The sequence below is a fragment of the Neofelis nebulosa genome, chromosome 3, assembly GCF_028018385.1.
Source record: "Neofelis nebulosa isolate mNeoNeb1 chromosome 3, mNeoNeb1.pri, whole genome shotgun sequence".
NCBI lineage: Eukaryota > Metazoa > Chordata > Mammalia > Carnivora > Felidae > Neofelis > Neofelis nebulosa.
Window position 1 is genome coordinate 42,146,389 of NC_080784.1, and position 22,097 is coordinate 42,168,485.

A 22,097-nucleotide genomic window follows, 5' to 3' on the forward strand; every position below is an offset into this window, starting at 1 on the left:
GGGTGGCGCAGTCGGTTAAGCGTCCGACTTCAGCCAGGTCACGATCTCGCGGTCCGTGAGTTCGAGCCCCGCGTCAGGCTCTGGGCTGATGGCTCAGAGCCTGGAGCCTGTTTCCGCTTCTGTGCCTCCCTCTCTCTCTGCCCCTCCCCCGTTCATGCTCTGTCTCTCTCTGTCCCAAAAATAAATTAAAAAAAAAAAAAAAAAAAAAAAAAAAAACAAAAAAAAAAAACGTTGGAAAAAAAAATAAAAAAACAAAAAAAAACAAAAAAAAACAAATTACTCTTCTTTTAGATAGTATAGTTCAGGTTATTGCAGGGATGGGGGGGCATCGAGATTGTTTTCATTATAAACAGAAGGCAGATAAAAGGGATAACAGTATGTGTATAACAGTATTTTTTCCCTTTGGTTTAAATCTATAAAGAGCTACTAATGAAGGGAATTTTAGTGTAAAATGAATGGACTCTTTTGATACTTGTTTTGTCATATTCTTCTAATACTATCTACTTTCCCAAACCAGAAAGTCATTCTTTTCTCTGTGTGCATACATGTTTAGTAGGTCGTTTCTGTTGTCAGGTGAGGGAGGCACTGTATGTATGACGTGGGCGAGTGTACAGAGCTCCCTCTTCCTCCTTGTTAAAAATTATGCTCTATCTTCTATCCCCAAATGCCAGCAGTTTCTCTTTAATAACTCAGTCATTAAGGGAGTAAATTTAAATGCGGAAAATATTAGCAGTATTATTAAATATGGAATATGCAATGAGACCAACTGCATTTGGTTCTAAAAGATTTATTAGCATTTTTGTTCTTCATTAAAGTACCCTGTTTACAAAGAATAAGACAGCTTATTTCAAAACTTGTTAGCTTATTTCTGGCTTTTTTTGTTCTTCTGTGGAATCCTAAGAAGATGTTTAGTTTCAATTTTTTTTTTTTTATATCTATCTCAGTGTATTTAATTTAGCTAACTTTTGTGATGTATTTTTTGACTGCACAGAAAGTTGGAGTGACTGGTCCCCCTGATCCACAAGTTCGCTGTCCCTCTGTCATTGAGTTTGGGAAGTATGAAATTCACACCTGGTACTCCTCCCCATATCCTCAAGAATACTCAAGGTATGTTTTGAGAGACCCTTTACTTTTGTTTTTAGATTCATAGAACTCCCAACACTAGATCTTGAGGACATTTTAGTCTGGCTCATCTTTACATATTTGAGGGAACTGGTGGCTTTTAAATGTCCATAGTAACAGGATATTTTGGCAGCCACTTAAACCCAGTTGGCTTTAGATTTTCTTTTTTCTTTTCTGTAACCTGTCCAAAGCTTTTATTTAAAGTTGGAAACCTGACGCATGGTCACAATGACAAGGGGAACATTTTTTCTTTAAGAGAAATTTGCCTTCATACTTCACACTAAGAATTGGAGAGAGATTCTTACAAGTTTCACTGCATAGCCATTTATCTAAATTTTTATGATTTAACAAATCTAGTGAATGGTTTGTTTTCCCGGAAATACTTGGATAAATGGTATACAGTTATGTTACATGTAAATAGCTTGGGTTTCTTGACATTAAAAAGTCATCAGTCACCAGCTTTTTGGGATGAGGCAGCATGTTTAGTGAAGCCAAATTGGTTTCATGACTGAGTTCTGACATTCATAAGCTGTATAACCTTAGAAGTTACCCAACTAGTCTGTACCTCAGTTTCCTCATCTGCAGAATGGGGATAAAAATAGTATTTACCTCATAGGGTTTATTTTGAGCACTGAGTTAAAACATGTAAATCGCTTAGAAAATGATTAAGTGCTCAAAAATGTCAGATATTTTTTTTTTCCTTTAGGGTTGAAATTAAAAGAGTTGGAAAGTAAGATTTGGTCAAAAAATTAAACTTTGACATGTGACAGTTACATTAATGTTCTCTTTAATCTGTAAACTACTTATATCTCAAGTTTCTCATTTAGCAGAGTGTTGTGAGGAATAATAAGTGCTCTGTGAGTTAAACATATGTTCAGAGTACTCTCGTTATTCGGCTTTTTACCTGTCTGGTAACATTGCTAGTCTAAGACATTAGCAAAAATAATTATAACGACATTAATTTATTTAGTACTTTACAGTATACAGAGATCTTTAACATGGGTTATTACCAGAAGCTGGGAATAAGCCAGTATATTTGTTAAAAAACTAAAACTCAGTATTGTTTTTACTTTTTCTGTCCGTGTAATTTGATAGTTGGTTTCCAAACCTAAGCAGAAGTAGAAAAAAAATGAGTGAGAATGTTGCTATAGACATAGACCTCAGTGACAAAAAAAAAAAAAAAGAGAAGAGAAAGCAAAACTTCAGGAAACTAACACACAAGTTTATAAAACAGCAACTGAGAGCCAATTATCGTAAGGTCAGTTAACCCCGAACACTATGTTAGATCTTTAAGGCAGCATTCTATTTATATCCTGGGATAACAACAATTAATATGAGTTTGTTAAAAGAACATTAAATTATATTTATTGGTGATTATGTATTTATATTTATATATGTTAAAAGAGGGCAGGAAATTCCTCAACTACCTACAGAGCTCAGGTACTCAAGGCAGTTCCTCAGGAGTTCTGGATAGCCAGAGAATTACAGGATCAATAAGAAATATGCTGAAGAATTAATTTCTTCATCAGGTTTAAAGTAAATTATTATTATAATTTATTTAGTGAGCTCTTTGCAAGCTATTCAAATCAAAAAAGCATGCTCAACTTAGGCAACAAAGTTTGTTCAACATGTGCATATATCAACTGTTGCACGGATTGTGGTATAGATAGACTGAAAAAACCGTTGGCACCTTGACTCTTGTACTCAAGGGGAGGAGAGGAAATTGACTTAGAAATGGAACTAGAGGGCCAGCCTCAGCACGCACTTTTAAGAGAATAATGAGAATGTAACCGTGAAGTTGTTGTCTTCTGAGATATGAAAAGGTTTCATTAAAAATGTTGCTTTTTATTCTGATTAGATTGTCACTAGAACCTGATTTCTTAATAAGATTTGAGGGAATTGCTTATCAGCTTATTCTTAATAAGCATTGCAGGCAGAAAAATAAATAACCACTAAGTAGGAATCATAGCAGACGGCAGCAGTGTGATAAGAACTGTAAAATTTATCAACTTTCTTAAATAAAATTTTAGACATTTTCTGTACATTTCCTTATTCTTTGTGCCGTGTTCCAAGAAAATATTCTGTAGTTTAATAGGTTCTTTAGTAATTATGACTTTTTCTCTATTCATAATTATCTTAGTTACATTGAAAAAATTCATATATTGGGGTGCCTGGGTGGCTCAGTCAGTTAAGCGTCTGACTTCAGCTCAGGTCATGATCTCGTGGTTTGTGAGTTCGAACCCTGCGTCGGGCTCTGTGCTGACAGCTCAGAGCCTGGAGCCTGCTTCGGATTCTGTGTCTCCCTCTCTTTCTGTCCCTCCCCTGCTCATGCTCTTTCTGTCTCAAAAATAAATAAAACATTTAAAAAAAAAAAAAAAAGAAAAAACCATATGTCTAATTTAAACGAGTTTAGGCTTGTTTTACTTCTGAGTTCTATTAAAATTGAGTTGGCTAAAATGTTTAGAACTCTTAACGTTTTCCAAATAATAAACTTATATCCTTACTTTGTTAATGACTATTTACTATTCTTTGCCAAATTCGAAGTTATTTTTTTGTTGTTACAGGTTTTAAGGACTTTTTAAAAAATTCAAAATCCCAAAGCATGCAAAAACAGAACAGTTGGGGCAAATGAAAAAGAAAAGATCTCAGTGTACTTGTGTGGGTCAGTCGGTTAAGCGTCTGACTCTTGGTTTCAGCTCAGGTCATGCTTTCACAGTTTGTGGGTTTGAGCCCCACGTCGGGCTCTGCGCTGATGGTGTGGAACCTGCTTGGGGTTCTCTCTCTCTCTCTCGCTCTCTCTCTTTCTCTCCCAAAATAAGTAAATAAACTTAAAAAAAAAGAATCCCAAAAGGATATTCTTTTGGGAAGTGGGATTATGCGTTATTTCCCATAATATCCAGATATTTGTGTGTGCATTGTATATGAAGTAATCTTGCATCCCTGACTTAAAAAAAAGCTAAACAAAACAAAATCAACAACAGTGAAGCAGTAATGCTACTTTATGTGGAGCAGTATGATTAAGTCTTAGACATTGAATAGTATAAACCAGAGTTTTAACCCTAAGTTTCTCCAACAGGGCTGTGTGATGCTCATACATGGCAGACAGGTTCATAGAGAGCCCCACTCTGCCAATAAAACATGACATGGATGGGCTGAAGGCAAGAGTAACTGTGATCATGGGATATCCTCTACTCCCGAGTTGTTTAGAACTTAACTTTATAATAACGTTTTTACAGTAAGATCATTAAAATCCTAAAGGATGGGTTCTATATAACTGAGTAGCTTAGGAAGTTTCCTCTCCCTTTTGATCCTGTTCCTGACTTGATTTGATGCATAGATTATGTACAGCCTCAGTTACTAAAGACCAACATCCTTAAGGTCTTTGGATGACTGTTAAATGATGAAGTAAAATGAATGAAAGGAGAATAAAATTATTCATAGTCTTAATCATAAATTAATAGTATCTTTAGTTATCATCATTGAGCGTGGTACTGGACTAAATATCTCTGGAATAATTCTGTATAGAGGTGGATATTACTCTCTTCATTTTCCAGACCAGGGCCCAGTAAACATACTCAAGACCATGCAGTTTCCAAGTAGCAGGACCAGGATTTAATCTCACTTTTCTCTTACCACATAGCCATAGCTTTTAAGCACTGAGCTTGCCCTGCTCCATATAGCATCTGTGTGTCTATCTTGATCTCACATAGCTTGTACCATAATCTTTTATTTAAGTAATATTTGATAGAATTTTTATTAAAATTTTACTACAGGTGGACCTCTTATAAAGGTCACACAAATTGCTACTATCGTGGGCAATGTTCAGAAGCTAAGAAGATACTGTAGGAATTCCTGGGAAGAGTATTTGTATCATCTTAGAAGTAAGGGAAGCAATGCTTCTAAAGCACACATAGCTGCAGCCTAGTCCTGACTCACAGGTGAGGGTGTCAGCAGAGTGGCTGATTTAGAATAAACTTTAGGTATGGAGGCTACATCCCATGATGCAGTTGATCTAGGCAACCATACACCTATTTGATAGTCAAGGACTAGGGCTGTCAGGAAGACAGTGACAAAAAGCGGCAGCCATCTTTAGGGCTAAGAGTATTCATACTCTATGACTATACTTCATTTGATGTGATCTCATGTTCTTCCTATATGATATATTTTTTCAACAAGGAAACTTCAGCCATTTGTACTGTTAAAACTCCTGGAAAAACAAAATGTTTTATTATCAGATGATTCCCTTTAGACTAATAGTGTCATTCCAGTGGGCTTGGTTATAATAAAGTAAGAGGCTTTTAAAATGTTTTCAGCAAGAGCTGAATTGGAGTAAAGTAGATTATGATATTTGCTTTTACTTTGTTATTTTTCAAATACTAAGATTTGCTAAAGTTTTTTTTTTTTTTTAATCAAGAAAATGTCATACATCTTGCTATTCCAAGGAAATAGCATGAACTTAAAATTCACCAGATAAGACTTGGCAGTAATTTTCTTATAGGTTTCATTGCTTCCTGTGTTTTCTTGAACAACTTGCTTACTACAAGAACTTTAAAAATTAGACCTTCTTTCATAGGCCTTAGGAAATAAGCTGTACTTTATTTTCATGTCTTTGTACCAAGACGTAAAAGTTAAATTGGATGCTTTTAAAGTTGGCATTTATCTTTAGCATAATCTAGAAATTTTAGTTGTCTGTCACTCCTCTCTCCCTTCCTTTTTTCCCAGGATTTTATCTGTGTTTCTCAGATTCACATTGTAGGGAATATTTAGTTGTAATATTTAGCTCTCAAAGTGAAACTGTGTTCATGGATTCTTCTATGTCTTCATGTTGCAGCAAGTTAAAATTGCTCATTGAGAATTTAGCACAGGTAAATAAAGGTAAGCAGTAGAGTAGTTGGAGGGAGGAGGATGCCTTTAATTACATAGGGAGAATTACTTTCCACCTTCCTTTTTAAGAAGAAATTATTCAAAATCCACATATTCAGTAAAACAATCTGGCAGTTGTGGGTCAGCTCTGAGACTCAGGATATCTAGTGCCCACATTAATGATGAAGTTTATAATTGTGGCCATTTCCTTTTGTGATTTTTTTTTTTTTTTTTTTTTAGTTCTGGTTGGTAAGGAAGGAAAAAGCTCAGGGCGCCGGGGTTCCTCAGTCCGTTAAGCAACAACTCTTGATGATCTCATGGTCATGATCTCATGGTTTGTGAGATCGAGTCCTGCATTGGGCTCTGTGCTGACAACATGAAGCCTGCTTGGGATTCTATCACTCCCTCTCTCTCTGCCTTTCCCTTCTCTTGCTCTTTCTCTCAAAATAAACGTTAAAAAAAGGGGGGAGGGGGAAGCCATCTATCTCACTGCCCTTCCTTCTCTGAGTAGTGGAATTTGAAGCAACATGCAAAGGAAATAAGCACAGTTGCCTAGGAAACCTTTCTTTTTCATGCCCTTGGTTCCTGTTTCTTGACTTCAGTTTATGATGTCATTTATTATTTGTTTTACTCAGTACCTTATTTTGGAATGACTTTTGTATTAATGATATAATTTCGAGTTGTATTGGTCTAATATGAGAGATGTTGAAAAACAGTATTAGATATTGTAGACACTTTGAAATATTATACTGAAATAGTTCCCTCAAAGCTTTTAGTGCACTGACTGGCAGTTTTCACCCTTATTTGAGCATGAAACACTTATTACATACAGGACTAGTGTTTCCATAAATACACCTTGGCAAAGGCCTTGGTTGAATGTTAGATGTTTTCAGATAAAGTATAATTAAGTTTTAAAAGTGGCCTCCTGGGGCACCTGGGTGGCTCAGTCCATTAAGTGGCCAACTTCAGCTCAGGTCATGATGTCACAGTTAGTGGGTTCAAGCCCCTCATCGGGCTCTGTGCTGACAGTGCAGAGCCTGGAGCCTGCTTTAGATACTGTGTCTCCCTCTCCCCCTGCCCCTCCCTAACTCGTGCTCTCTCTGTCTCTCAAAAAATGAATGGAAAAAAAAGTCTGTCTCTCAAAAAAATGAATGAAAAAAAAAAAACGTTAAAAAATGTGGCTTCCAGAGTGGTACTTGAAAAAATAGTGTGGTCTTGACACTTTAACAAGTTAGACCTTTTGTGTGTTAATCTTTTCTTTAATTCCATTGTAATCTTTTTAAAGCATAGCTGTCCAAACTGATAGCAGCTAAATTAATGAGGTTTATTAAAATTTCCTTCAGCCTCAATACTTACTTATTTGAGAGACAAATTTATTTGGATTATATATTTTGTCATCATATCCAGTATTTTTGTGTATGTAGTTTTTAAAGATAGTATCAGATCTCCGATTACCAAGGCATGACCAGTTCTGGACACACACAGTTCAGGATGCAGGGAAGTCTCTGTGCTGAGGATAAATGAAGTGTGTATTTTATAATAGAAGAGCCATGTGGTCTTCTGGATTAGACTAAAACCAGGTATAAATTTTAATTAGGTTATATTCCTTCTTACGAACTAATCAGTCACTTTCTTGCCTAGCTCCTCATAAAAGGAACATTGTAAAGAAGAAGTCCTGTTAAATTATTGCTAAAATAGCAATACTGTTGTATAAATACAAATTAATACTAGAATATCTGAAAGATTAATTTGAACTTTTATTTCACTTGTTGAATAATAGACTTTTAAGTTACAGGATGTAATGTGATATTTAACCAGAGGAAAAGCCAGAATTTCAGGGGTTTCATAAGGAAGGAGGTAGTGCAGTATGTCCTAACTTGAAAAAACATATTCATTATTATAATTTTATACTTAAAAAGATAATATAAAATCTGCTTTTATAGTACCCACCCTATATCCATTTTACTCAGCACTCTGTCCCTAGTGCATTTAGCACAAGGCCTAACACACTATAGTATAGTTGACCCTTGAACAGCACTACAGTTAGGGGCCCCAACCTGTGCAGTCAGAAATTCATGTATAACCTTTGTCTCCCCAAAAACTTAACTAGTACTAATAGCTTCCTGTTGACCAGAAGCCTTACCAATAGTATAAACAGTCAATTGACACATAATTTGTATTAAATGCCCCATATATTATATTCTTACAATAAAAATAAAGTAAGCTAGACAGAAGAAAATGTTAAGAAAATCATAAAATACATTTACAGTACTGTACTGTATTTACCAAGAAAAATCCACTTATAAGTGGACCCATGCAGTTCAAACCCATGTTGTTCAGAGATCAGTGGTATTTAACAAATGTGTATTTTCTTGAAAAAAAAAAAAATCAAATAAAGAACCAAAGAAAATATATAGCTTGACAAAATCTTCTTATTGGTGTGTTTTGAAGGTAGATTTTATTTTCTACTTATTAGAGATTATCAAGGAGGGGAGAATATGAGATTTTCATTGTCTGCCAGGTGGGTAGCTTTTAAGAAGACTAGGAATTACTAGTCTGATAGGAAGAGCACTGAATCTCGGGTATCTTCTCACCCTTGCCCTCCTGCTATTAATTAGTTGGATGCTATTAACCAAATTAATTTTGTCTTTAGTTTGTTTTCTGTCTTTCATTTGGTTAATGGGGATGATAATACAGTCTCCACCTTTTTACTTGAATAGTAATGAGAGTCAAAAAAGAATAGCTGTGAAAGTTTACAGTCTTATAAAAAGTCCTGTCTTTCTTTGTTTAATTATTATTTACAGGCTGCCTAAATTATATCTTTGTGAATTCTGTCTAAAATACATGAAAAGTAGAACTATTCTCCAGCAGCACATGAAGAAATGTGGTTGGTTCCATCCTCCTGCCAATGAGATTTACAGAAAAAATAATATTTCTGTCTTTGAGGTAAAGTAGATGTTTTATAGTTGTCTTCCTATCATTTCAAATGCAGTACCACCTATACTGTATCTAATTGTAGTTGTCTTTTTTGCAATGTTATTTTACTGTTGTACTCACTCTTGAGTCTGATAATCCAGTTTATAGGAGAAGCAGAATTAGGCCAATCCAGATTGTACCGAGGTCACAATCTTGATCTCAGAATAAATTATTCTGTATTTCAGGATTCCATTTGATTATAAAATACCAAATGACTTTTTATGTTTAGATGTGATAAAATTGTGTCTTAGAATCTATGAAATAATGGTATTTAAATGAAAAAATTTCTGTTGCCCCACTTAAAGGAATATTTGGTAGAGATATTTAATAACTGTAGTAAGTTGTATTTTGTAAAGTTATAAAAATATATATTTCTTACTTCATCATGATGATATGACTTAGGCTATGTCCGTGATTTTGTGTTGTTGGTCATGGGGTTTTAGTTTCTAGATCCTCAGTTCATGGTTTTACTGCCAGGTATTAATTGAACACCTGCCATGTGCTCAGTTCTGTTAATTACTGTGATGATAGAATTTCAGATTGTGGGGATCACTCAGTCTCTAACTTTCTTGATTTTCCCTGCGCCTTCATTTTAGGTGAGAAGTAGTGGATCTCTTCACCCTCGGGGGGTGGGGTGGGGGGGGGGGGGAAGAAGGGTATGGTCTACAATACCCAAGAGCAAAGTGCTTCTCGCCTTAAGCATATATTGGTGTATATTGTAAAAGAAGTAATATGAAATTACTTAAATTGTTGAGGTTTCTATCCTGAAATATTGATGTCTTAGGGTTTAATGTGGGTATCTGTTGGCATTTGTGTAAAAGAGCAAGCTCTCGAAGCTCCAGCAACCCAGGGGTGTGTCAGGAGAAATACACAGTGGTGCTCCTGATCTTGGCCATCCTGATTCCAAGAAATCTCTCATTTGCCAGGTTGCTACCTAGGGAACCTGCTTGGTTGATGCCTCTGGCAATAGTTAATACTCCTGAAAATAGCTTTATTTCGGGGCAAATCTGATTGTGGCAGCCAGACTGCATTGCTTTTGGATGCTGGCATAGAGTGGACTATAGTTATACCTTGTTTTACTTAACAAATGTATTTTAGAAGAGGCTGCTTTTAGATCTTTTGTTGAATTACTTTAAAAAATGAATCAAATCAGCTTGCTGTCTGAAGGATTACTGCAACCAATCTTGTTATAAAAGCAAAAAGTGCTGTTTTTAAAAAGGGTCATCATCTCCTTGTCTAGCTATTCATACTTTGTTGAGATGCAGTATTTTATATATTTAGTTGTCTTACAACAGCAGGTATCGTAATTCTGCTGTTTCAGAGGATAGCTTCCAGGTTCTGATCACTGACAGCCCTCTTAGGCTGGACTGTGGATACTCACAGGTATTTGTAAGTGATGTGTATTATTGTTCTAGAACTAAAGAGCGACTTTACTGACCATTTTGTTCTATTATTTTCTAGGTTGATGGGAATGTGAGTACCATTTATTGTCAGAACCTGTGTCTCTTGGCAAAGTTGTTTCTTGACCACAAAACACTCTATTATGACGTGGAGCCATTTCTTTTTTATGTACTAACACAGAATGATGTCAAGGGCTGCCACCTTGTTGGCTACTTTTCTAAAGTAAGTATATCAGCTTAAAATATGTTTGAATTCACACGGAAATCTGAAGCAAACTTTGTCACTTCTCACTAGAACACTGCAAAGTGCATCACCTTCTGGGCACCATCTAGCTTTTGGAAAGGAAAATAGAAGGAATATTCAGAAACTTACCAAAGGCTAGAAGGTATCTAGTAACATTCAACAGACTGTAGTCTCCTAGGAACATGAGCTGCCGGTTATACTCAAGAGGAAGAGTTTTAAAATGACTTCTATTCCCATGGTAATAATAGATAGAACTTGTGAAATAAACACAGTCATTACCTCTTTGAGCTCTTTCTCAGTTTAAGTCTGCTCTTCCTACTTTAAATTTGAAGCACAGAAATAAGATTAAGCCCTTTTTATTAACGGATGTTTTCTTCCCTTCCTATAGTCTTTCATTCTTTTGGGGTGAACAAAAGTTTTTTTTTTGTAGTCAATGTAAAAGATGTACTTTTATTTAAGCTGGCCTATGGTAAAATTTAAGTATATGAAATGGCTAAGTGGAAAGTACCAGCTTTCTGTTGGCTATTTCAGAAGTTAAATATAATTTTATATATATTGCCTTATTTTTAAAAGTGTACACAACATTTTGGGGTTATTTTTGTAAAGTTAGGTACAACTAATGGGGAGATGGGACTGCCCTATGTAGCACCAGAGCAGGAAACAAAAGAATCCCTGAAATAGTTGATGAATTTTCCCATTTCTGGAGTGTCACATTGACTCATCATCTATAGCTTTGCAGGTTGATTGGGACTGAGATTCCTCTGTTCATATTAGGCAATGACATACTGTTTTTGAGTTGCAGATGGTGTTGGATGGCATAATTTTATTTTATATTTTTATTCTCCTGGGATGGTTGCTTTGTGGGTAGTGACAATGACTTAACGTTGTCCTGTCTCCTCCCACTGGGGTATTTTTTCCTTGATGCATATGCTATTCTCAGAGGACTAGGGCTGTGGTTTTGACTGTTAGTCTTTGTTTCTTAATAATTAGCATTACTATTCAGTCTTACTAGCGTGTTGTTTTAAAACTTTCTTTACCAGGAAAAGCACTGCCAGCAGAAGTACAACGTTTCCTGCATAATGATTCTTCCCCAGTACCAGCGTAAGGGCTATGGCAGGTTTCTCATCGATTTCAGTAAGGATTATAATAATACCATTTCTCATTATCTCTTTTTGTGGGCCTTCCGTATATATTTTTAAAGATTTGCAGGTGATTTATTGGTTGCTAGTATCTTCTGTTGTACTGCTGTATGGGACTTTAAAACCTAAAGTCATGAATTTTTTCTTTTTTCTTTTTTTTGGTTTGGACATGAAATGTTTTTAAATAGCCTATACCGGAGGTGCCTGGGTGGCTCAGTCAGTTAAGCGTCCTACTTCAGCTCAAGTCATGATCTCATGGTTTGTGAGTTCAAGCCCCGTGCCAGGCTCTGTGCTGACAGCTCGAAGCCTGAGCCTGGAACCTACTTCGGGTTCTGTGTCATCCTTTCTCTCTGCTCCTCCCCTGCTCATGCTCTTTCTCTCTCTCCTACAAAAATAAACATTCAAAAAAAAAAAATAAAATAGCTTATACTGAATACTAACTTCTGTGTGATCTTTTGCAAATAGTTTTAATTTTCAACTGCTAACTTACAGTGGAACTTAGTTTTATGCTAATTCTAACTCACAACAATACTAAACACATGTATAACTACTTAAATTAATACAGTAAAGTACAGGACTTGCCTTATTTTTGTTATTCAATTATCTGGGAAAGTGTATACATCATTTCTTACTTACACACTCTACCTAGTGGTTAAAATATGCAGTGCACCTTTAAAAATCTTAAAAATAAATGATCTAGGAAATAATTTATAGGAAATATAGGAAATAATTTAATCTGACTTAAAAATGGAAAGGAACAGTTCTGAAAAAAGTCATCATGGAACATGTTGATAGTCTTGCTTAGAAAGTAAATATATGTTTACAATAAATTTTATATTGATTAATAAAATAGTGATTTTTGAGGGAATATTTTGATACGGTTTTTCTTCTAAGTATCAGATGGTTATATCACCAGTGGTAAGAAGTTAATTCTCAAGATGGACCAGCACAGCTTATTCCACTTGGCCTTAGACTGCACTTCTGACCATATTTTATTGGAAATATGCCACTGATTATTTTATATATTTTCTTGGCCTTTTTGGATTAGTAGTAGAGAGAGCAGCTTAGGTTATTTAATATCAATATATTGTGTTGAAATAGAACTCATGTTTGGATGTGTTATTCCATTACACAGCAAAGTTAGGGGAAAATTCGTTATATATTTGAGATAAACAATAGTGTAGGATTATTATACTAATTGTTTTCATTTGCTTTTCCTAATGTAACCTAATTTCCCACATTACCATTTATAGATTGCCTTTAATAAAGTTTCCTTTGATGACAAAAAAACTACATTTCTTCTGCCATCTCCATTTTTGATACTTCTTCTTAGAACTTATGCCTTTCTTTTCCTGATCTTGAGAGTCATGCTCTAGACAGGAGGACAAATGCCACCATACACTCACTGTGACAGCCCCACACTGACATCCTTACTTATCAAGAATTAGGGTGACGGGTAATTGCAAAGAGAGCTTTGACTGAAGTGAGAAATTGTCATCTAATTCACTTGCAGAAGAATCATAATCTTAATAGATAGAATTATTTAAAAACTAAGGCATCCTTTTGTACTGTTCAACAGTTCAGGTATAGCTGTTGCCATCTGGTGGTCCAGATAAAACATGCAAGAGTGGTTCCCCTATAAAATAAAAAGCATTATTGCCTTAATCTTATGTAGCCTGTTAATATGAGGTTGTATGATTTTTTTTTTTAAGTTTGAATATTTTAACAATGTGGTTTAGGGCGCCTGGGTGGCGCAGTCGGTTAAGCGTCCGACTTCAGCCAGGTCACGATCTCGCGGTCCGTGAGTTCGAGCCCCGCGTCAGGCTCTGGGCTGATGGCTCGGAGCCTGGAGCCTGTTTCCGATTCTGTGTCTCCCTCTCTCTCTGCCCCTCCCCCGTTCATGCTCTGTCTCTCTCTGTCCCAAAAATAAAAAAAAAAAAAAAAAAAAAAAAAAACAATGTGGTTTATAGCAAGTATAGACAAAGTAATGCTAACCTCATGTTCTCTCAGTATGTACAAATTACATAATCTTCTGCAAATTTGTGTTGAAGTAATTTTTTAATTTTTTTTTTTCTTGGAGGAATTTGCTTTTGAAATTATTATTTCCTGTACTACTTAGATTGGTTGTGGAAGAGGGGATTATTATTTTGGTGAATTAGCCTATTTTAGGCTCGCTGACATATTTGTGATTTGGTGGTTTCTTTAGGTTATTTGTTATCAAAGCGTGAAGGCCAAGCAGGGTCTCCAGAGAAACCATTATCCGATCTAGGTCGTCTTTCCTACATGGCTTATTGGAAAAGTGTAATATTGGAGTGCCTTTATCACCAAAATGACAAGCAAATCAGCATTAAGAAGTTAAGCAAGTTGACAGGTATCTGTCCTCAAGACATTACTTCCACACTCCACCACCTACGAATGCTGGACTTCCGTAGTGATCAGTGAGTATCACATCCCTTTGTTATACTTTCTTTTTTTTTTTTTTTTTTTTATTAAATTTTTTTTTTTTTTTTTAACGTTTATTTATTTTTGGGACAGAGAGACAGAGCATGAACGGGGGAGGGGCAGAGAGAGAGGGAGACACAGAATCGGAAGCAGGCTCCAGGCTCTGAGCCATCAGCCCAGAGCCCGACGCGGGGCTCAAACTCACGGACCGCAAGATCGTGACCTGAGCCGAAGTCGGACGCTTAACCAACTGAGCCACCCAGGCGCCCCCCTTTGTTATACTTTCAAAAGATAATCAGGTGGAAGTTTTTGGATCAGGCAGCCAAATATCAATGAAAGGGTATAAACTAATATAATAAACTAATACATTTGGTAATCCTGAGACGACATTTTCCTTTCTATGATCCTTGATACCGTTGACCTTAACTTTTTTTAAATTGTTTTTTTTTTGGTCTTTCTTCTAACTTTTGGACATAAGCTACTGAATCTTTTCTAATGTTGGGAGCTTCTTCACATAATGAGAACAACTCTAGAAATAATGCCTAATAAAATATATGTCCATGATTTATTTCCATTATATGTGGTATAAAATAAAATATAGGTCAAGGGAAAGTCAGCTCACTCTTATCTGGAGTGATTGGGAAAAGATCACAGAGAAAGGAAGGAAGCATTGGGCTAGAAAGATGGAGAATAGGAGATAGTGTACAAGAGAGTAGCAGAAATTCCAGAGCTGGGAAGTATGAGACAGTGAATGGTTAAAATAACCAAATCCATTGCTGTTGTTGAGTATGAAGTATGTGTCCAACTTTGTATTAGTTATCTTGTATGGTGGCATATTTCTGTATTTCATCTTCCCAAGCAGGCTATTTTTGAAGCATTTATCATCATCTCCAGGTTTTCTAGGGGTTATAGCTCCATATTCATTGTTAGGTACTCTTATACGTTGTTGATTGCTATAAACTTTGCTCTGGTTCCAGATTTGTGATAATCCGCCGGGAAAAACTTATCCAGGATCACATGGCAAAGCTTCAGCTGAATTTGCGGCCTGTCGATGTAGATCCAGAATGTTTGCGCTGGACCCCTGTCATAGTCTCCAATTCTGTGGTCTCAGAGGAGGAAGAAGAGGAGGCTGAGGAAGGAGAAAACGAAGAGCCGCAGTGCCAGGAAAGAGAATTAGAGACAAGTGTAAGGGCATGAGTAGTCTCTATTTTTGATAACAGAAGGCTCTATTTTTGGTTTTCATGATTATTTGTGATATGTGTTACAATATCTTAAACCAACACAGTCAATTCACATTAGATTTTCAGAGATGATTACAGTGATAGAGATTTCAAGAAAGCTGGGTTTTGTTTACTTAAATTGTATATTTTTAAGCCTTAGGTCATTAGGAGACCTTCAAATTTGTAATAATGTGTTATGTAGAACTAAATATTTCTTACCAGAGTGCTGATAAACGGCTAAATCTTAAGCTGTGTAGTAACTGACAAATCTGAATTTAATTCTGAACATTGTTAAAACAATTTAAGATACCTTTTCCTTAAAGTAAAACATTAAGGAAATAATGTAAACATGTATGTTCTAATAGAGCACTAAGCAGTTCAGTGGGTACACAGATGTCTTTAGCCATTAAAGGGTTAATGAGGGACTGTATGACATTGTATAGTTTTCAGTATTTTTTGTCACGATGCCTACTTTCTCTGTTTTTTTTTAAAGCCATGCTTTCTTCCTTTAAAAATCTATGTCCTCCTTTGATAAACGTAAACAATTTCATGCCCCTGTTTAATGTAATTTAATTTTCAAAATGAAATTAAATATTCAGAATAAAAATAAATCAAAATAATTACAGAAATTTTCTTTCATTTTTTTCAAACACCCCTTTTCTCTTGCCCATACCCCAGAGCCCATCTTCTCTCTGTTTATAAATTTTTATTTCTGATAAATTTTAAAATTATATCATTTAACATTTATAAGAACAATGCTGTTCATTTTGTTTACTGAAGGTGGGATTACATAGTGGTTAAGAGCACTAACTCTTGGGTCTCACTGCCTGGGTTTATATCCCAGCTTCTATATTTGCTATTGCATGTCCTAAGGCGAGTTACTTATATTTTTTTGTGCCTCGGTTACCTTGTTTTGTAAAATAAGGATGTAATAATAACACTTCATACAACTGTTGTGAGGATTAATGTATCCTATAAAGCATTTAAAGCAATGTCAAACACATGAGAAATATTCATGATAGCTACTAAATTATGCTTTTCTTTTTTAAAGCTTTGTTTTCTTATCTCTGTATTTAGGAGGTCAAATAGGAGATATAACTGAATAAGGCTGAAAGATTAACCAGCATGGTTTTATTTTCTAAAATCAGGTGGGAAAGTCTGCATCTCGGGAGAACAAAGAACAAGATTCTTACTCTTCAGTAGAAAGTGAAAAGAAACCAGAAGTTATGGCACCAGCTAGTTCTACGCGTCTGAACAAGCAAGTCCTTCCTCGTGATAGTCTTCCTGCAAACAATCAGCCATCTCGGAGAGGCCGCTGGGGAAGGAAGAACAGAAAAACCCAGGAACGTTTTGGTGATAAAGATTCTAAACTGCTCTTGGAAGAGACATCAGCTCCTCAGGAACAATATGGAGAATGTGAGGAAAAATCAGAAACCTCCCAAGAACAATACACTGAAAGTGAGGAGCAGTCAGCAGCCTCTCAGGAGCAGCCCAGCCAGGATGGGAAGCCAGACATTCCCAAAAGAAGACTAAGTGAGGGGGTTGAGCTCTGGCGAGGACAGCTAAAGAAGAGCCCCGAGGCACTGAAGTGTAGACTACCAGAAGGCAATGAGAGGCTGCCCCGTCGCTATAGTGACGGTGACAGGGCTCTCCTCAGAGGCTTCAGTGAGAGTAGTGAGGAAGAAGAAGAGCCAGAAAGTCCTCGGTCCAGCTCCCCACCAATTCTTACAAAGCCCACACTGAAGAGAAAGGTAAGGCTTTTCTTGTGATTCGTTTCTTCGACTTGTCTGTTCTTTCCCCAGTTGCAGCTTACTATATACATTTGTCTATCCCAGAGTTCTGAGAAAGTAAATGTAGAAATTCTTAGTGTGTATTTTTTAGACTTTATACCTTGGTGTATTGTAGCTTATGATCCTCCCTGTGAACATTTGAAATGTGTATAGGACTTCTTTGGTTCATGGAAATGAACATAGACACCATGAGCTTATTTAAGAGCCGACAAACTTTTTTAGCTTGCTGATTTGACGTTCTGATCATGACTTTTAGGGATTTGTAAAATATTTTAAAAGCATATATAGATCGGAAATGTTTATGTTAGAAAAGGAGAGAAATATTTGACAGTTTGATGGACAGTGGTGCCCTGTGTCGGGGGTGCTCTGAGTGAGGCCATTCGTCTTGAGTGGGACTTACCCCCTGTGGTCTCTTCTCCCATTTCTGTCTCCCCCCGCTCCTTTCTTCCAGTGGTTTGACTTAACCTGGTTGTGAAAATATTTTCTCAGTTCTATTTGTCATCTTGCAAAGTTTGAATGAAACCAGTTTATAAATGCGATGAGAGGATGAAAACAAGTTCTGGTAAACTGTATACCAGAACTACCCCAGGCTGTGGAGTGAACTTTAAGCATTTCCACAAGCCAGCCACAGTGAGCTCAGCAACCTGGATGAACCACCGTGTAGTAGCAGGGTGACAGCTTTCACCCAAAGCAGTGAAATTGTTCCTTTCCTTAAGCAGAGCCTTATGAAAAAAAAAGGGCTATATATAAAAATACAAGGTTTTAATTTTAGAACAGTTTGAGATTTATGCAATTATTGCGAAGAAAGTACAGAGAGTTCCTGTATTCCTTACACCCAGTTTCCCCTATTATTAACCTCTTACGTTGGTATAGTACATTTGTCACAAATAGCCAATATTTTGTTAACTAGAGCCCATATTTATTTAGATTTCCTCAGTTTTCCCTTATGTTCTTCTCTTCCAGGATCTCATCTAGCATACCACATTACATTTAGTAGCCATGTCTCTTTGGGCCCCCTTGGGTGTGACAGTTTCTCAGACTCCTTGTTTTTGACAACCTTGACAGTTTGGCAAGTACTGGCTAGGTATTTTAGAATTTACCTCATGATATTAGAATGGGCTAATAGGTTTGGGGGAAGAAGACCACAGAGATAAAGTGTCATTCTTATCATATAAAGGGTGTGTGATACGTGTGTACATGTATACACATGCACACACCAAACACAAGAGTATTACTGTCAATATGACTTATCACTGTTGAGGTTAGTCTCGATCACCAGGTTTGAGGTTGTGTTTGTCGGTTTCTCCACTGTAAAGTTACTCCTTTGTTCCCCTCTCCCATACTGTACTTTTTGGAAGGCAGCACTGCCCACACGCCACGCTTAAGATGTGGAGAGTTGCACTGTATTCCATAGGAGTTCTGCTTGGAGATTTATCCATTTTTCCCCATCTGCTTATTTATTCAAGCATTTCTTTATGTCAGCATGGACCCAGATATTTACTTTACACTTTGAGTTATAAACCAGTAGTACTACTTTATTTAATTTGTTCCTCAGATTCTTCCAGCTTTGGCCATAGGAGTCTTCACTTCTGTGTCCCTTTAACTTAATATGTACCCCCATCGTTGTGAAGGTGTTTTGGGTTTGTTTTTTTTTTTTGAGCACTTCCTTACTTTCTAGTACTGCGAGATGATCTAAGCTTATCTTGTATATTTTATGTCCCAGTCCTAGAGTCAGCCATTTTTCCAAAGAGCAGAGCCAGACATGTTTAACCTACTTTGAAAATTGTACTTCAACTAAACAGACTAGTAAATTTGAAGTGGAGAGAAATTGAACCCTGGCTCACTCTGCCATTCATTATGTGATCAGGAAGACTGTATCTTTGCCATTCCAGGCTTCTATTGCCTATTTTTAAAACTGTGCTATTTCCCTGTGTAAAAAAGAGAATATCGTAACAGGCAGTGAGATCATGTACACAATACCTGAAGTTCTTACAGAAATGCGCCAGACTGGGAGTCAGAGACTGTCTTTTACAACCGTTTCCATACTGACTGGGTATGTGACCTTACACAGGTCCTGTAACCTGTCTCACCTCTGTGGAGTAAGGAGATTGGATTAGATTATTTCTGGTGCATCGTCTCTATCATTTTGTTTTATCTGTTGTGTAATTTAAGGTATTATTAGATCAACCGTAGTACAAAATTGTGCCCAGTGTGCCACTTTCCAGTAACAGATTTATTACTTTTGAAATACTTCGTATCAGGTAATTACACATCAGCTCCATGTTTTTACATTTCACCGTAACTCCTTATGGGTAGCTCATGAAGATGGCATACAGCTTTACGAATAGTTCTGTTGATCTTCAGAGAGCTATGAGACGAACAAAAAGTGTTCTAGTCCTTTTTTTTCCCCCTCTTGAAGTAAGAGAAGTTAAAGGACTAGCTTCTGTGTCATTTCAGTATTGAAATAGGCAATTCCCTAGGGTGTTAAATTTAACTGAACTATTAAAGGGAATTATAATATCTGCTCTCTGTGCCTTTTATAAAGTTCTATTCAGTTATCCACCACATTTCTGTGATACTTTATGGCACCTTATTACAGTATTTTGAAATAATATTCAAAATGTCTGTTGGCTGATTCGAGTAGGTTTAAAAACTATTAATCTTGTTATTAATAGAAATGATAGTATTAATTCCTGTAAATACTTTCTTTCTCTTCTAAATAGAAACCAATTCTTCACCGAAGAAGGAGAATCCGAAAGCGCAAACACCACAACAGCAGCGTGGTCACAGAAACGATTTCTGAGACTACAGAGGTATTGGATGAACCTTTTGAAGACTCTGACTCTGAGAGGCCAATGCCACGATTAGAACCCACGTTTGAGATTGATGAGGAAGAAGAGGAAGAGGATGAAAATGAACTCTTTTCTAGAGGATACTTCCATCGTTTGTCCTCACAGGATGTGCTCAGGTGTCGATCCTCTTCTAAGAGGAAGTCTAAAGATGAAGATGACGAAGAAGAGTCCGATGACGCTGATGGTATGTTTTACAGAACCCGCTGCTTATGGTAGTTTTAGTGTCTCTAAAGAAACACATTTCAAGTGATAACTGCAAACCCTTCAAAAAAGCTGAAAAGTGACACACCCCACTAAGCAAGTAAAGGACAGCTTGATAATCTCTAAAAATTTGTGTCAATCACATTCATCCCCATTTTCTCCTTTAGTCCTCTGTCCTTTTAAAAAGTTTTTTTCTAGTCTTCCCTTCAACTGAGGACCTAGTTTTTCCACTGGAGAAAATATCTTGCTGTTAGGAAATTGTTCTTTTTTGCCTACTCCTTTCTCAGCCATTATCTGAATCTTCCGTTAGTTGGTGGATTGGAGTTAGCCTCAGGAAGATCTTGAAGTAATAACCCTTTACCAGAAAGTACACTCTTGTGGACTTACCTGTTTTGCTAATTGTTGTATGCTGAGTGCTTAAAATAGACACTCAGTAAATATTGTTAAATGAATACATGCTACAATGGTTCTAAGATCCGACTCATGTAAATTGGACTTGCCTCACATCTGTTCAGGATGTGAATCATATCTGAATCCTATCTCTAATGTGCCTTTCTCTACGAGTAGTAAATTTCTAATAAAAATGGTGACAGTGCCTCAAAATAGGCTCAATTTTTATGGCATGGCTAAAAATCCAGTGGTTTACTTTTGAAATAGCCTTGTCATTTAGAGATAAAGAAATGGGCTCAGAAATGTGCTAGGTCACAGACCAGTTCATCCTCCCCTAAAGTTTCTGCCAGTGCCTCATGCTGCCTGCAGCTGCAATGTTTGCCTCACCATAAGGTCAGACTGAGTTTTTTTTTACTTTGGTGGGTGAATTTGAAGAAATCTAGTTGTCCTCTCTTGGTGGATGTATAGTTTTTATTAACTGAGTTTTTTTATTCTTCTCTTAAAAATAAATCCACTCAATTTCATATCTAGTGGAAACTTGTGTTTTCTCCATTCTCCTGTTTTTATATAATAAATAGTTTTAAATAGTGATAAGATGACTGAGCTCTTTTATTGTGATGTATATATTAAACTAAGTATTTATTGTATAAATTTGGCACTTCAGTAAAATTTCTGTCTTGGATCATTGTAGCTCAAATAGTATCCCCCGTTTAAGTTCTTATTGACTTGGACAAATTTTCTCTGATGCAACCATTTCCATTCTTTATTTTCAAGTTATTGCTAACTGTACCTTCTTAGTTCTCCTCTCCAGATCCTGTTTTTGCTTGGTGTTCCTCCTTTTAGAAATTAATAGGAAATGTGAAGGTACTTCACACACACCTAAATATGGTTAAAATGGTACATTTTATGCTATGTGTAGTTTACTACAATCTTTAAAAATAGAAAAAAATTAATGGGGAGAAAATAATACCAATATCAAATTTATTTCTGATAAATCATTGTCATTAACTTGTTTTTTTTCAGGTCAGTATTTATTTGGGACTAAATGCCTTGCAGCTGTTCCCATACAAACACAACATTGACTGAGCATGTCAGATTGCTTAGTCATGGCCTGGAGTAATTAACTCATGATATTACCTGAAGTCATGATTTTATGGAAACTAAAAAAAAAGCCAGAGAGATAATATAAATTGCAAACAGGGGTAAAACAAAAAAGAAGAAATGAGTTGATTTGTAACTTACATAGTAAAGACAGCTTGTCTAAAGTAGTTGTAATAACTATTGAGTATTTGCATCTTTACACAGCTTATCTCTGTTTTCTAGATGATAAAACTGAGTATTTTAGACTAACTTACAAAACCATGCAGTTGGTGATGATAAACCTGAACTGGCTTTAACTGGTGGTTGGTAACAGAATGTTGACCCGGATTCTTTCATTGTTCTGCCAGCTCACTGCGT

The 22,097-nt window shown here is 36.3% G+C and overlaps 1 protein-coding gene across 5 annotated transcripts in view; it reads left to right on the top strand.

Annotated features, from left to right (window-relative positions):
- Positions 1 to 22,097, top strand: part of KAT6A (lysine acetyltransferase 6A) — a 116,259-nt gene that overhangs the window by 88,468 nt on the left and 5,694 nt on the right. For all 5 annotated transcript variants that reach the window (XM_058720527.1, XM_058720532.1, XM_058720530.1 and 2 more), the window contains 8 exons: positions 992 to 1,107; positions 8,790 to 8,931; positions 10,423 to 10,584; positions 11,646 to 11,739; positions 13,951 to 14,182; positions 15,164 to 15,371; positions 16,555 to 17,157; positions 19,920 to 20,232. In XM_058720527.1, coding sequence (XP_058576510.1) covers positions 992 to 1,107; positions 8,790 to 8,931; positions 10,423 to 10,584; positions 11,646 to 11,739; positions 13,951 to 14,182; positions 15,164 to 15,371; positions 16,555 to 17,157; positions 19,920 to 20,232 — 1,870 coding nt within the window. The remainder of the gene's footprint in view (positions 1 to 991; positions 1,108 to 8,789; positions 8,932 to 10,422; positions 10,585 to 11,645; positions 11,740 to 13,950; positions 14,183 to 15,163; positions 15,372 to 16,554; positions 17,158 to 19,919; positions 20,233 to 22,097) is intronic.